The sequence below is a fragment of the Ciconia boyciana genome, chromosome 17 (assembly GCF_034638445.1).
Source record: "Ciconia boyciana chromosome 17, ASM3463844v1, whole genome shotgun sequence".
NCBI classification, from domain to species: domain Eukaryota; kingdom Metazoa; phylum Chordata; class Aves; order Ciconiiformes; family Ciconiidae; genus Ciconia; species Ciconia boyciana.
Window position 1 is genome coordinate 12,560,558 of NC_132950.1, and position 14,319 is coordinate 12,574,876.

The window sequence follows — 14,319 nt, forward strand, 5'->3', positions numbered from 1 at the left end:
TGCTGGGCAAAGGCCGTTCAGCTGCATCTGCAGCGGGGACGGGTGCTGGTGCGGGGTGGCCGTCACCACCCTGGGCAGGGGAGCTGCCCTGGCTGCGGCTGTGCGGAGACGACTCCTGCAGTTACCTTACAGGCACGGTTTTCTCTGTGGCGTAGAGAAACAGGCAGCGGTAGGAGATGGGTCACCTCGTCCTGCACCCAGCGGCTGCAGCGGAGGGGCGAGCAGCTCCCTGGCTCCCACCGTGGGGGCGGGTGGAGGCTCGGGTGTGCCCTGTTTAGGCATGAGATACGCTGTAGAAATTGAGACGCTGGGCAGTCACGTCACGGCGTTCACTTCAGGGTCTGAGGCGCTGATGTTAAATAATCTTTTTTTTGCATGCTTTTTGTCTACGAGAAAGTGGACTTTGCTCTCTTGGCGTTGCAGGGTGCGCTGGGGCAGGCGGTGAGTTCCGTGGTCCGGGCTGGGCTGCATTTGCCCGGCTGCCTCGGGACCGCGCTGCTGGGCTGCATCCTAGCTTACGTCCTCCACCGCGCGCTGTCAGAGTGAACGGGGGAGAGGAGAGACGGTAAATAAGAGGGCTGGGAGGGGGCGAGACCTGATCCCCGCGGCTTCTTTTTGCCTGGTGCCTTCAGCCCACAGCCCCTTCCTCCCTGGCCGTGGGACACGGGGACCGGCCGCTCAGAGGAAAGCGGAGCTTGTTTCTGCTGGGCTCTGAGCAAGCGAGAGGGGTGCCTTCGCCTCCCTGCCCCGGGGAGAGGAGCCTCTGGGCAGCCCTCCCTGGGAGGGGGTGTCGGGGTGCCCTGCAGAGCTCCCCAGCCTCGGCAGCCCCGGGCAGGAACCTTCCTGCCTGCACGGCACGAGCGTCTGCTGGCAGCAAAGCGAGCAACCAGTTGCTTTTATTTGCGAGCGCTGTCGAATTTTGTATGAATCGCTGACCCTAATAAATCAGGTCTGGTGGACTCTTGCTTGGTGTTTGTTACTGCTTGGGCAGGAGGGGACAGCACGGGGCTGTCGGGGCAGCCACCGTCCGCGGCACAGGCTGGGGCTCGGTGAGAGCTCGGGGCTGCGGCTCCCGCTCACCCTGGCGCAGGTCCGCCTGCAGCTCAGTAGCCCCTGGAGCCAGCAGCAGGCTGGAGCCTGTGCACCATCGACATGGTGCTGGGCACCTCCAGAAATCCGGCTGTTGATGGCTTGTTTCCTGCAAAATCCCTTCACCTTGAGCTGGGTTTCAAGGGGCTGGAGGAGAGGTAGCCGTGGCGTGGCGGGTAGTGCAGCAGCAATTCAAAGGGAAAGCTGCAAAGGACAACTTTCCTGTAATTGGCACGCTGGCATTACAGGCCAGTTTGGGCTCCCGTTACTATGGTGACTACGGTAATTAAAATATGGGTATGGATTTTTTTTTAACTTGTGCATTTCACTGCTGCTTTTCATAGCGTGTGCCAGACTTTCAAAAGATCTCGTCGGCATATTTGTAAGTGCTTGGGACAACGACTGAGAGAAGACTTTAAAAATAGCTCAGGTCCTGTTTAAGCACCCAGACGAGCGCTCGGATCTGCAGAAGGTCTCTGCCCCCGCTATGTGCAGCTCTGCTTGCAACGGTTTGAGTCAAAACAGGTTACAGCAGTCCTCTTCCCCGGCTTGTGCCGCCAGCGTTTGCAGAGCCTGGCCGTTGGCCCTTTCCCAGGGGACGTGGAGAGCTCTGCGGGGGCTGCGAGTCCTGTTGCGTCCAGACCCGGCGCGGCGTGGCTCCAGGCTCTGCCGCGGAGGTGGGCTGGCCTCGGTGCCTCTGCTCCGTGCCCGGGCGAGGCGTGCCCTGCCGTGGGCCCCCCTTGGCGTGCGGAGCTCCAGCGGTGCTCCAGCTCGCCAGGGCAGCCGGAGGGAACACGGGCACGAGGCCTTGCGCTGGGCATCTCGTCCTGCAAAAACCAGCCTGTGCCAAAACGGGCACGGATGTTCCAGGGCAGCTGGGAGCGGGCTGTGGTTTGCGGAGCGAGCGGGGTACCTACGGCTGTGCGGGAAATGAAGCCCTCAGCCTGGGCCGGGAGGAGGCCACGGGCGCTTTGGCCGAGGGGTTGGACCGCAGGAGGAGGTTGGCACAGCAGCGGCTGCCGTTGCTTTGCTGCACCCGGCAGCGGGGATGCAGCAGGAGAAGCCGTGCCGGCTGCAGCGCTGGCGTGGAGCACGGCAGGCCTGGGCGCGGGCGGGCTCTCGGCTGGAAGCTGTGCCGGGGCTTGGCGATGTGGCCCAGGCGAGGGCGGTCGGGAGGAAAGCGTGCCCGGAGCTCTGGAGAGAGTGAGGGGAGGGGGCTGCTTGGTCTGGAGAAATGAAGACCAAAGGGAGCCGGGGGAGTCTGTGAGCGTGCTGCGAGTGCCGTGGGGACGATGCTGCGCCGCTCATCTGTGGGTCCGTTACAGGGATGGCTGGGCCAAACCAGCAGCAGAAGAGGTTCAGGCTGAACGTATTTTTCAAGCGTAAGCATGCTGAAGAACAGAAGTACTTTTGTGAAGAGGCTGTGAAGCCTCCAGCTCTTGGGAATGTTTCGGGGCAGGTTGGAGAGGTCCGTCAGCGCGCAGGAGAGGTGCAGGCAGCAGGCAGGGCAGGAGTCTCCTGGCGGGACCCGTCGTCTCCGGTCCAGGGAGAGTCGTGGCGGGGTGTGTGCGTCCAAACGCTGGCTCACGACTCAGCTGTGGGCACCGCATTCTTGCTCTGAGGGGTTTGGGAGGTCGGCCAGGCGCCGGGCGGGAGGCAGGGCGCCGGGGCTCGTGTCCGCTGCTCCCAGTCCCGTAGCTCCAGTCCTCGCCCTTGCAGCTGGCGTCACGGGGGGAAGCCCAACCCCGTCCCGGGGCCACTCATCCTCGGGCCGTGCGGAGCAGCGGCTGCTGCTGTTACTGGTGGGATTGCTGTTGGTGTGCGCCTGCTCTTGGGGGAGGACCAGGCAGGTCACTCCGCGGCGTGCCCGGGGAGGGCTCGGGGCTGGGGAGGGGGTTTGGGGTCGGCGCCCTGCAGGGCGGTGACGGCCTGCTGTCCCCGTCCCCTCTGGCTGCAGAGAGCCATCCGGGTGCGCAGCCACTCCATGGAGACGATGGTGGGCAGCCAGAAGAAGCACCACGGCGGCGGCATCCCGGGCAGCCTCAGCGGGGGCATCGCGCACAACAGCGGCGAGGTGACCAAGACCACCTTCTCGGTGAGTGCGGCCGCGCGTCCCCCTGTCCGTCCCTCCCTCCCCAGCCTGGCAGGGCGCTGCGCTGCGCTGACGTAGCCGGCAGTCCCCTGCGCAGGCAGCGAATGCAAGGGCGAGGAGCAGATTTGAGCAGAGCGTGATTTTATGAGTGCTGTGTTCAAGTTGGGTTTGTTTTGTGGAAGAACCGAAGATTAGCTTCCTGGGGTTTTCAGCCCCAAAGTACAAAGGAGGTATAAAAGAAATTCTGGCATTACACGTTTCCTAGATGCGCAGGCTGAGAATTGCGGGCAGCATAATTCCGCCTAGGATGTTTAGTCCTACGAGCTTCTAGGAAGGAGCTTTGCTCTCCAGCCGGGACTGTTCTGTGCTTCCAGCCGCCCGTACCAGCAGCTGCCACCAAGAACCAGTCCAGGAGCCCCATCAAGCGCCGTTCGGGGCTGTTCCCTCGCCTGCACACGGGGTCTGAGAGCCAGGCGGAGAGCAGGACAAGGTGGTAAGTTTGACATTGCCCTGGTCACTAAGGTTAAAAGCCCTATTGCGTGTTAAACATTAGCGAAGCTGTTGGCGGGCACTGGAGACCTTGTCTGGGGCGCGGCCTCCCCTTCCCACACAAGCCAGCAACGAGAGCTGCTTTTGCCGTGCTCGAGGGAACGGTGCCTTGGATCCCTTCCCTCTGTTTTAAATCGAAGCGGTGGTATCCAGAGAGCATCTGTTACTCTTACGGTTTAGCGTTTGGTGTCAGGGAGTATAATTTGACCATCCTTTTTAAGTCTCTTGTATAACTCATGCAACCTGTCTCTTTGTGCCCTCAGTGACAGTGTTTCCGGAGCCCAGAAGACAGCAGATTTGGGACATTCTTCTCAAGAGATGAAATCTGAAACCTCGTCCAACCCCAGCTCCCCTGAAATATGCCCCAGCAAAGAGAGGTGAGCCGGGAGGAGCCCCGTCCTCCTCCCAGCGGAGCTCCAGTCACCCTGTAGCTGACAGACCATCAGGGACTTTGTCAAACAAAACCGTCTCCAGGTTTTACTATAAATAAGTTTGATATTAAGGGAGGAAAAAAAAGATTCTGGTGATTCATGAGCACAGCTACTTTGGGGTCTGAAAATAGCCATCTTTAAAAGGAAGAAGAGCGAAGAGCAGTGTTTGACAGAAGCTGCCCAAACGCTCATGGCGTGGCAGCTGGGGAGGCCCGTGGTGCCCGTCCCTCCCTGCCGCCGGCGAGTCAGCCTGACTCGGGGCTTTCTGCTGGTGGCACGCACCGGCCGCGGTATCCCACGCTCTTGGGAACGGTTATTCACAGAAACACCCCGCCAGGTTTGTCCCTAGCAGCTGCTTTGCTCCAGGGTGCGCGGGAGGGTCTGTCCCCGCTGTCGTAGCCCGAAGGACGTGGCTTTCCCAGTGACAATCACGTGCTCTCCGTTTCGTTTCGCCTCTCTTCCTAGGCCGTTTATTAAGCTGAAAGAGAACGGGAGGTCAAACATCTCCCGTTCCTCCTCGAGCACCAGCAGCTTCAGCAGCACGGCGGGGGAGAGCGAGACCCTGGAGGAGTACGACAGCGTGGTAGGCACCAAAACCGCCCCGCGGCACGCTCGGGCGCAGGACCCCGCAGCTCCGCACGCCCCTCGGCTTCCTGCTGCCTCCGGACCCTTGGGTGGTCTCTGTGGGGGGGGAGTGTCCTGTGGCCCCCCCCAGCTGCCTCCTCCCTGCCGACATCGAGGGGCTTAATCCCGTCGCTGGGTGCGGGGAGGAGGAGGGTCGGGGTGCCCGGTGGGACACCCCAGTGAGCCTTGGCGTGCACTGGGACAGTGCTCGGCACGCCGGGGCCAGGACGTTGCTCCGTCAGGACGAGCTCTCCCGCGGGCGGGCACGCTGCGGGGCTCTGGTGAGCAGGGATGTGCCGAGGCACCAGCAGGGCGCGGGGAGGAAAGCTGGCTGCACAAAAGCAAGCTGTGTCCCGGTCTCTCCCCATGCAGGGAAGCCAGCCGTCTACGGCATCGCCGTTCAAGCAGGACGTCTTTGTCTACAGCGCCTCGCCCGGCAGCGAGAGCCCGAGCGTGGGGGCTGCGGCCACCCCTGTGATCATGAGCAGGAGCCCCACAGGTGGGTCGCGGGGGCGTGGGAGGGCCCGGGGCGGGGGGGCACCAGCTCTGCCTTTGCTCCTGGAGTCCCTGGAAGCCCCTGGGGTTCCGCAGTGGCAGGTTGGGATGGGGTCTGCGGCTCTGGGACGGAGAAGCCCCCTCCCCAGCCTCGCCCGGGCTGCAGGCGGCTGCCGAAGGTGATGGGGCAAAGCGGCAGCCATGCTTGCCCTGGCAGGGTGGGCATCCCGCGGGATGCAGGGCAAGCCCTCTCTCCTCCCGAAACCCCGATCCCAATGGGGCTGTTCTGGAGAGGCGGCCCCATCTGCTTTATTTCTGCATTTCCATGGGGAATTTGTTTCCCTTCTAAATTAGAGCGCAGAGGTGGCTTTTGCTGTGGCTTTGTTTCCTCCCTTCTCCCCTGCCAGACGTGTGCAGTAGTCGTGGAAACTCACTGTCTCCAAGGACCGAGCCATGACTCACAAATTATTTCATAAACAAGCAGCATCCCTTGGTCTTGGCTCCATTACCCCTGCTGCTAACTCACTCTGCCACCGACTCCATCCGTTCCAGTCGGACGATTTGCAAAATGTGGTGCAATTCAACAGGGTAAAACTGGCAGAAATGGCCCTTTGCTGCTGCATCCTGCGGTGACGGCACGGTGGTGCTGGGGCTGGGGAATGTCTGCAGCGCTCGCCCCTCGCCCGCAGATCACAGCGGCTTTAATCTCCTCGTGCAGCAGCACGCCTGCCGGAAGGCACCGCGATCCAAGTGAAAACCCACACCGTGAACTTGGGAGCTGTTTGCGAAACAGCCAGGGAGGCACAAATCCGTCCTGAACAGCTCCGTAGCTGGGAACGACACGGGGGAAAGCTGGGCTGCAGAGTGCAGGCTGGCTGGCTTTTTGTATCTCAGCACCCCACAGGTCCTCCTCCTTATTTCATTAGCGATATTCTGAACTATTAAACCACCCCCTTTTAATGTTTAAAGTGTTTATTTTCTATTTTTCCTGCCAAGAACATGGAAATCCACCCATACATTATACGGATCAGTCATTTCTTCTAGCCTTTGCAGTGGCATTTCCAGTAGAAAGACTGAAATGTAATTAAGCCTCAATTTGTTCCATCAAAAACATTTAATGTACAGATTTTGCCAAACATTCAGCCAAGATAGACTAAATATTGGTAGCACTCATGACAGTCTATTGAAGTGCCTGGCTGTCAGGCTGGTCGAGCGGCAGTCAGCGCTACAGCTTCAGCAGATATTTTTGTTCACAGATTATTATTTTTCTTCTTTGCTTTTCCCCTCCCTCCAGCAGATATAAAGAACAGAAACTCTCCAAGGTCAAACCTGAAGTTTCGCTTCGACAAGCTCAGCCACAGCAGCTCCAGCATGGTAGGTGCCGGTGGCCCTCGCCAGGCGAGGTGCTGCGTGGCCGCGTCCTGCCCTGCCCGGCCGCAGGCAGGCGCGGGGCTGCGGGGTTTGTGGGGGCTGCGGGGCAGGAGGCAGAGCCCGCAGGGGCAGTCAGCGAGGGCGGGGAAGGGATTTCGTGACGTCTTGCCCCTTCATTTGCAACCCAACCCGTATTCTGTTTCTCGTTTAGAGCCACTAGCAGGAAGAAGAAGTCATGAACTTGTAAAAGGTGAGTGTTTGTGATACGGTGTCGTGCAAAATGACTTGTCTCATCTGTGGTCAAGTGTGCGTAGCTAACGTTGGCTAGTTGCACTGTTTATTGTTAAATACGTGATCAATAATATATCTTAAAGCATCCTGAATGCTTTTACAAGATGAGGGCAGCACTGAGTGAGAAAAACTGTAGCGGTTAATGACAGGCAGGTCTGTGCCCGTCGGTGCCGGTGCATAGCTTTGCGTGTTCCTTTTGGAGTCCTTGCAGGTGCTCCCGCAGTGCTTCGGCCGCCCGCGCCGATGTGCCACAGCCCAGCAGGTTTCATTTCTTCCCAGTTAACCGCTTTGTGAAACGCTTGTGCCCGTCTCCGCAGGGAGGATGAAGTTTGCTGTGCTTTGCTCTGTGCACTGGGGGTGGAAAAGCAGAGGAGGTGTCCCTGCCCCTTCCAAAAACCAGACGGGAGCAGTCAGTTTGCGAGGTGGATTTTATGAGCAGCGTGATTAGCCTGGGCTCTCGGTGGCTGGGGGACTTTCTGTCCGGGGCCACGGCTTTTGCCCGTGCGCAGGGCCACCAGCACGAGTGGGTGCTTTCACGCAGGAGGCATTTGCAAGCCGTGAGGAATTTATTTACTGTTTTTCTCACAGGCTCTGGTTCCTGGAGTCTTTCTATGTCCTGAAATCAGGGTTTTCATTAGGAAGTTTCTAGCTGAGTAGAAGAGCCAATAAAACTTAAAATGAGAGGAATTTCCATTTCTGAAAGCATGGGTCTCAAAAAGCAATGATTTTTAGCCCCTCACTGAGTTTCCTCCTCTCCCAGCCCGGGGGCGGTGGGCTGCTTGGCATTTCAGGGATGGGCACTGCCACGGCTTCGGCTCCCTCCCTGGGACCAGTGCTTCGCCGCCATCGCCGCCATCGCCAGAATATTCTCCTCCCACAGTCTCTGACACTTTTATCCTCTTCTTCTTTGCAGAGAATTTTTGTTTCAACAAAGGGAAAACTCTTCAACATCCCATGGGAAAATGCACGCCCCGGCCGCGGGCAGCGAGGTGCCCTCACCTCCCGGCTGCACCTCTGCGCTGGGAAGAAGCTCTCACCTTGCTGCGATCTCTGCCCCGACAGGGACCCGGCCACCTTCCCGCTGGGTGAACCCTTGCCAGCCAATGCCCCGCACCCCTCCCTCCGCGCCACGGGAGGAGATCGTCTCCAACCGCCTGGCACACGCGTGCGGCCGGGGGCCGAGTCCCCTCCACGGTGCCGTGCCGTGTCACCCCGCGGGCGCCCGTGTGTGCTGTGGCTGGTGGGTGCCAGGCGGGCGCCATCCATGCCCCCTCCCAGCTTGCCTGCCGGCTCCTCTCGGGCAGAGGGGAAGCAGGACGGACCCCCCGCGCGGTTCGGGTGCCTCCATGCTTTCTTTGCAGCTATCAGGGGAAACAGGGGCTTTTGTGTTTGGTTTTTGGAAGGGTGGATGGTCAGGGCAAATTGATGTGTTTGCTTGGCCCCAGGGCCGTTCCCCCGCCCCGTCGTTTGCTGTCGCTCTTCTCTGTTTGGAGACAACGGGCCAAAATTTCTCCCGTGCAAAATTTTCCCCTTGCAAAATTTCCCCCCTGCAGTGCTGCCCGGGCGGCTTTTCCCGGCGCAGGGCAGCGGGAGCTGCAGCAGCTCGCCAGCCCTGGCTGCCTCCCCCCTCCAGCTCTCTGCCCACACTGCAAAACTTTCAGGGCAGGTGCAGCCTCTTACTCCATCCGTACGTAGTGTCTGGCGCAAGAGGAGGGCGTCTGAACCGGTCCCGGGGGAGCAGAGCCGGTGAGCGGGGCCGACTCATCCTCTCCTGGCAGCTCGGGAAATGGTTTATACGGCTTCCCTGCCTTTTCCCTGGCTGAAACTCTGAGCACAGGCCTGGAAAAGATTAACCAAAGCTAAAGCTCTAGTATATCTGAATACCAGAACTGTCACTCAGAGTGCATTTACTGTGTGGGCTCTGCTTTACCCATGGGTTGGATCACCAGGCAAGCAAATGCATAGAACTCCGGTGATTTGGATGGCATTAGGCTGCTCCACCCATGCAGAATCTCTCCCTCTGCTTTTGAATGTGCTTTTGTTTGTTTTGGAAGACGAGGATTATGAATTCTGCAAGGTGACTTCCTAACGCCCTTTTCCAAAAAATACCTCTCTCAACATGCCAAGAAATCCTTTGCTCTTTTATGGAACTTTGGCTAAAGTTTTCCAAAGTCTGTCCATGAATTTGACATTACTCATAGATTTCCCGTATCAGTTTTTGGAAAGATACACTGCGATGCTGCAGAGATGCTCCCTCCTCCCCTTTACCACAATCTGTGACCTTTGCAAAACCCCCCATGAAATAAGGTTCTCAATCTCAAGTGAAAGCAATTCTTTGAGTTCATGATTCCTAATGAAAACAGAACTTTGAGTGCCAAAGTTAACTTTACACAGCTGGAGCTCCGAGGGGCACAGAAGTATCTGACAGCGAATTTTAGGAGGCGCATGCAGAATTGCATGCCTAGAAGCAGCCCCGGGCAGCCGCTGCGGGGGATTCCCAGGGCCGCCCGCCGGGGGCTGCCCCTCTGCGGGGGCAAGCGCTTGTAGAAGCAACCCATCGCCTCCCCTCCTCCCCGTCACCTCCCCCTGGACCAGAGCAAAGCCAAGCCAAGCCAAACCGAACCGGCTCTGCTAACCGAGAGTCTGCATGGGACTATCCGACAGCCTTACTGTTCGGTTCATATAGGTGCTCCCACTTGTGCATGTAATTTATCCATTTGAAAAGGAAAGGCTGTAGCCCTAATGGGAGAGGAACCAGATTAAAGGAGGAAAGCGTGTTGTGGAAAAGGCGGAGAACAGTTTCACAGGCCCTAAGTGCGCCGTGTAGGACTAGTAAATACCAGTAACCGCCAGTGGGGACACCCCCTCCTGCTTTCAGTGAGTTGCATTTAAATAGAGCTTAAATCTTGAGGTTTTCTTTGAAAGAGGAAAAGCACAGTGTGCTTAGCCTGGCCCGTAGCTAGCTCTAGATGTCTCAGGATCCACATACTTTGCTGTTCAGCACTTCTGTCCGACGATGCTTTGGCAGCACTTTCAAACCCATCCCCAGTTCTTCCTCTTAGAAGCTTTTGGTCTGGTTTTCTTATGCTGTGCAGAGAAATACTGACTGGTGCAACGACTTGCTTTGAGGGTCTGTTCTTGGTTTTGCTTTCTTTCCCTGAGAAGTTGCTTGATTCTGTAGACATCGACATTCGCATGGGTGTTGATCTCCGTGAGATCTTTCAGCAGAAGATGCAGTGGCTACTGTCAGCTGGGTTTTTAATTTTTATTTTTATTTTTTAACTTGAAACTGTGACTTTCCTTTTTGACCTAGATTGATTTGTAGAATTATTCTAGTGGGATTAACAGGCAGGCAGGACAGTGTGAAGCTTCAGGGAGAGAGATGCGGTGCGTTGGACTTGTCTTTCCCCGCGCCAGCCTGCTGGACTGGCAGCAGGGCCTGGAGCCAAGGTCTGGCACAAGGGTTGCCAGCGGCTCCTGCGTGCTCTGGGACATTTTCAACAGCGCTCCTCACAACAGGTTGTAAAAGCCTACTGCAACATCCTTAGTAGCAACTGGGCTTTTAAAGCCCCTGTCCTAGCCAGGCTCTGGCGTGGTTTCTGCCTGCCTGCGCTGCCCTGCAGCTGTGTGTGCGTGGCGTGCTCCTTTCAGCCCCTGAACTGTCCCGAATTGTCCCGTGGCGGTGCTGGGACTGACCAGCGGCTGTGTTAAACCTCGGAGGCATTTGCACTTCCAGCAGTGGGTGAAGGTGTTCCTGTATATATATTGCAACATGTTTTGTGCTTGTAAGTGGCACACACGTATGTATACATATATAAAAGGGATTTTTTTATATGTGTATATGTATCTATCTATAAAAGAAAGGATCCTTAACTGACACTAAAATTACTGGGCAGTGCATTCTCCTTTCTGATCCCCACCGTTTCCATGCACATAACTTCTACCGGACTCGGAAGTGACTTTGCACCGGGAGCAGAAGGGGCTCAGAGGATGGGGGGAGCCCCCGGCTGCGTGGGGAGGTCTCTCCTGTCGCGGGGGGTTGCTCCCCTTCTCGCCGGGGTTTCACTCCCCGCCTGCTGCGGCTGCACCCTGGCCGCCCCTTGGCTTGGACCGGTTCATCACCTTGGTGAGAGGCAGAGGCAGGTCGGGTCCAGGTCCACCTCCCCAGTGCCGGTGCTGCAGGGCCCGGGTCCTCGCAGCAGAGCGGGGAGGGAAACCTGCTCCCCTCCGCCAGCGTCTCCTGCGTTAGCCCTGGGGACTGGTTTGCAGCCGCTGAGAGCTGGCAGCGAGCTGCTGCTCCGTCTGGGCTTTATTCAGGAAAGCACTTAGCATGTACTTGCATCCTCTTGAACTCCCACCAAGTCAAGCACAGGATTACACTTAAGCACAACATGAAAGTGCTTTTTTTCTGAGCGACAAGGGGGGATCCTAAGCACAAACTTAGTTTCTTTCCAGAGTTTTGAGGGTCTTCAGGAATGGCAGGTGAAGGGGCCAGGGTGTGTCGCTGGCGTGAATGGGTTTGTTAACCTGGGCTGAGGTTTCTCGGCTGTCTTCGGCTTGACTGCAGGAGGTGCTTAGCGCTGATAACCGCTCTTAAAACCGGCGGCTGGTCAGAGCTCAGCGCCTCTGCAGATCGCACCTTGCACTCATGTTGCTTTGCTGATGTTCCAACTTCTGTTCCACTAGAGCTGGCAAAGAGTCTGTCATTCCCCAGTCCTAGAGCATGCTTTCATTATGTTTTAATGAATGTAGCACTGCGTATATCCTGCAAAGGGAAATGCTGAATTTATATCATTAGAATGTGAAGCGAGTTTATAGAGTGCAAATAAATCTTGAAGAAATGTATCTGACAAAGTTTATTTTTTATGTAGAGAGGCGGTGCTTTGTAGTTCCTGGTGGCCTATGTCTGTTGTAAATAATGTACATTTAATTTATTGCTATGGTAGCAGATTGTATTTGTTATGTATAAAACTAAAGGTTCACAAATGTATATTTTGTTGCTTAACTGTGTCTTTGCAAATTCACAATAAATAACATATTTTGTGTCCATATGTGTACTACGTTGTGTATGTCCATAAAGTGACTGAGCTCTTTGGGAGCAGACAATGATCTTCTTTATATCCCTGTAAAAACCATGCAACGGGGCTGAGCCGTTACTGCTGTGAATCTGGGTGAGCTCACATAAAGGCACAAACTGAAGCAGAGGCGCGTCAGGGTGCCAGAAGGCGTAAATCGGGACATCTCTGCTGATGCTCGGAACGCTAGGACTGGCTCAGCAGAGGAGGAGCCGGCTTCTCTTTTACAAATGCCTAGGAATTTTAATCAGGTGAACTGTTCTGTTTGAACTGGAATTAGTGCCCCATAAAACTCAATATAAACTGGTCCCTCAGTATAAACCGGTCCCTGTCAGCAGCCAGCCCACATGTGGTAAAGAAAATAATCAGGCAGCAATTCAGTTTGTCTAAACCAGCTTAGTTTACCTTGGGTCGTCGGTCTCCGGCATCTTGGCTGCCTTTGGATGTCCTCCGTGAGCTAACTATGAAATTGGATTTTCTCTCTCCAGCTCCTCAGGCTCCTTTCAAATCCCCCTAATTTCCCGGGTCTCTTCCTCCCAGGGCGCTAAGAAAAAAGCCGTTATTGTTTGGAGGCGGTGTGTCTGGTACATTCTCCCCATGGCTCAGGAATGAAGCACAAAGCTATTAGCCAGCGTCAGCTTTTTAACGTTTTGTAATGAGGGGAACGAACCCGTTAATTTGTACCTGTGAGAATAAAATACTTGGTTTTGCCAGGAAAAAAGTTCCACCACAAGGAGCATTTTGTTCACCCTCCACAAGGCAGCAGCCAGGCGCGGGTGCCTGATGCCCGCGGACCCTGCGGCAACCCCAGCTCGACACCGCGGGGGACGCTCCGGCAGGACCCCTGGCAGCCCCAGCTGGGGCCGTGGGTGCCCGGGGGGCCGAGACGGGGTCCCGGCGGGCGCTGGCTGCAGCAGCGGGGTGGGATGGGCTGGGGCTGCGGCTGCTCTTGCCCAGGCACAGCAAAGCCAAGCGCAAACTGCCCGGGAAAGGGGCTTGGGCAGCGCTTGAGCTGCTGCCAGCGCCCAGGGGAGGTCACCCCAGCCTCCTTTGAACCGCAGACTCGGGACTTTGCTTCGGGTTGCGCGCGCCCGCCTAGGGCAGAGCGTGAGCTGTGGAGATGCGCTCACCAGGGCCCCTGGCTTCCCCCCGGAATGGCAGATGAAGAACAAAACCAAACCTAAAAAGTTCTGTTTCTCTTAACAAATCTTTATTAGAGTAAAAATTATTCTCGGTTACTGAACCCAAATTCTCCCCTTGTCCAGAGGATGATGAGCCAGCACTGAATCCGTCTGTTGCCAAATCCCATCTGTGGCTAAAACGAAGCGAGTTCAGCCCAAGATGAAGCCACCTCTTTCCTCCGGCTGTGGTCAGGTTCTGGTTTCCTGAGGAGAATGGCAAAACTCACCTGAAACAGCGGCAAGCGCTTTACAGAGGGCTGGCGACAGCCAGCACGTCGGTCCTGCTGCACGAACGCGTCGCTAGTGACTGATGGTTACTGGATTTGTGTCGGTAGGGAAATATGTTGGGGGGGTTGGCAATGTGCTGGAGATATTTCTCCTCTCTTGAATTTTTAGTTCCTACTTTTTTGTTGTTGTTGCAATGAATCAGAATAAACACATTTGTCTTTTTACGGCTTTTTTTTCTTCGTTGGTCAGAAAAAACCCATCTTTCACCCCTTTTAAACCCAAAGGAGAGCAAAGAAAAGGGAATAAAAAAATAAAATTAATAAATAGTCTCTGGATTTGTTTTGGGTTTCTGGGACAATGCAGCTCCCACTAAAGCTTCTCCTATGAGAAGGAAATTTATTACAGCTTCTGTCCGTCCTGCACATCTTCCCTCTTTTCTCCCCTGACCCTACGACAACACCGCCTGAGCCACGCTATATCTTTTCCCTTGCCAAGGCCTTCTTCCTCTGCATGGACTTCTGTTTCAGAGACAACAAATGACCTCGCAGGAACTTCACTATATCTGAGAATTATATCCCTTTGTCAAAATTAGCCAACTGGTGCTCATTTTTTATAAGAAAATATTCTAAAATCCAAGCTTGTTATTGAAAAAAATGATGGAAATGTACACTGCTCAGGCAATTTGTTTCTTTCAAAGATCCAGCCGGGCTGGTTGGGGTTTTGGTTGCCTCCTGCCAGAATTTAAATATATGGCAACTGAGCCATTTCCGTGAGTTTGCAGAGTCATGAGTAAAGTGCCAGACTTGCTTGCATGAAGAGGGAGAACAGAAGGCTTTGGGTGAGCCATCAGGGGTGGTCTAGAGCAGCCACAGCAACCGTGGAGAAAGCAGCTC

General features: G+C 56.0%; 1 protein-coding gene across 4 annotated transcripts in view; it reads left to right on the forward strand.

Moving 5' to 3' along the window:
- The window catches only part of RAP1GAP2 (RAP1 GTPase activating protein 2), a 54,253-nt gene extending 42,276 nt beyond the window's left edge, over positions 1-11,977 (forward strand). For 2 of the 4 annotated variants that reach the window (XM_072882327.1, XM_072882326.1), the window contains 8 exons: positions 3,047-3,184; positions 3,556-3,674; positions 3,994-4,107; positions 4,627-4,744; positions 5,158-5,284; positions 6,575-6,654; positions 6,863-6,901; positions 7,856-11,977. In XM_072882327.1, the coding sequence (XP_072738428.1) occupies positions 3,047-3,184; positions 3,556-3,674; positions 3,994-4,107; positions 4,627-4,744; positions 5,158-5,284; positions 6,575-6,654; positions 6,863-6,871 (705 nt within the window). In that variant the 3' untranslated portion in view covers positions 6,872-6,901; positions 7,856-11,977. The remainder of the gene's footprint in view (positions 1-3,046; positions 3,185-3,555; positions 3,675-3,993; positions 4,108-4,626; positions 4,745-5,157; positions 5,285-6,574; positions 6,655-6,862; positions 6,902-7,855) is intronic. The other 2 variants (XM_072882328.1, XM_072882330.1) reach the window with 2 other exon arrangements.
- The last annotated feature ends 2,342 nt before the right edge of the window (positions 11,978-14,319 follow it).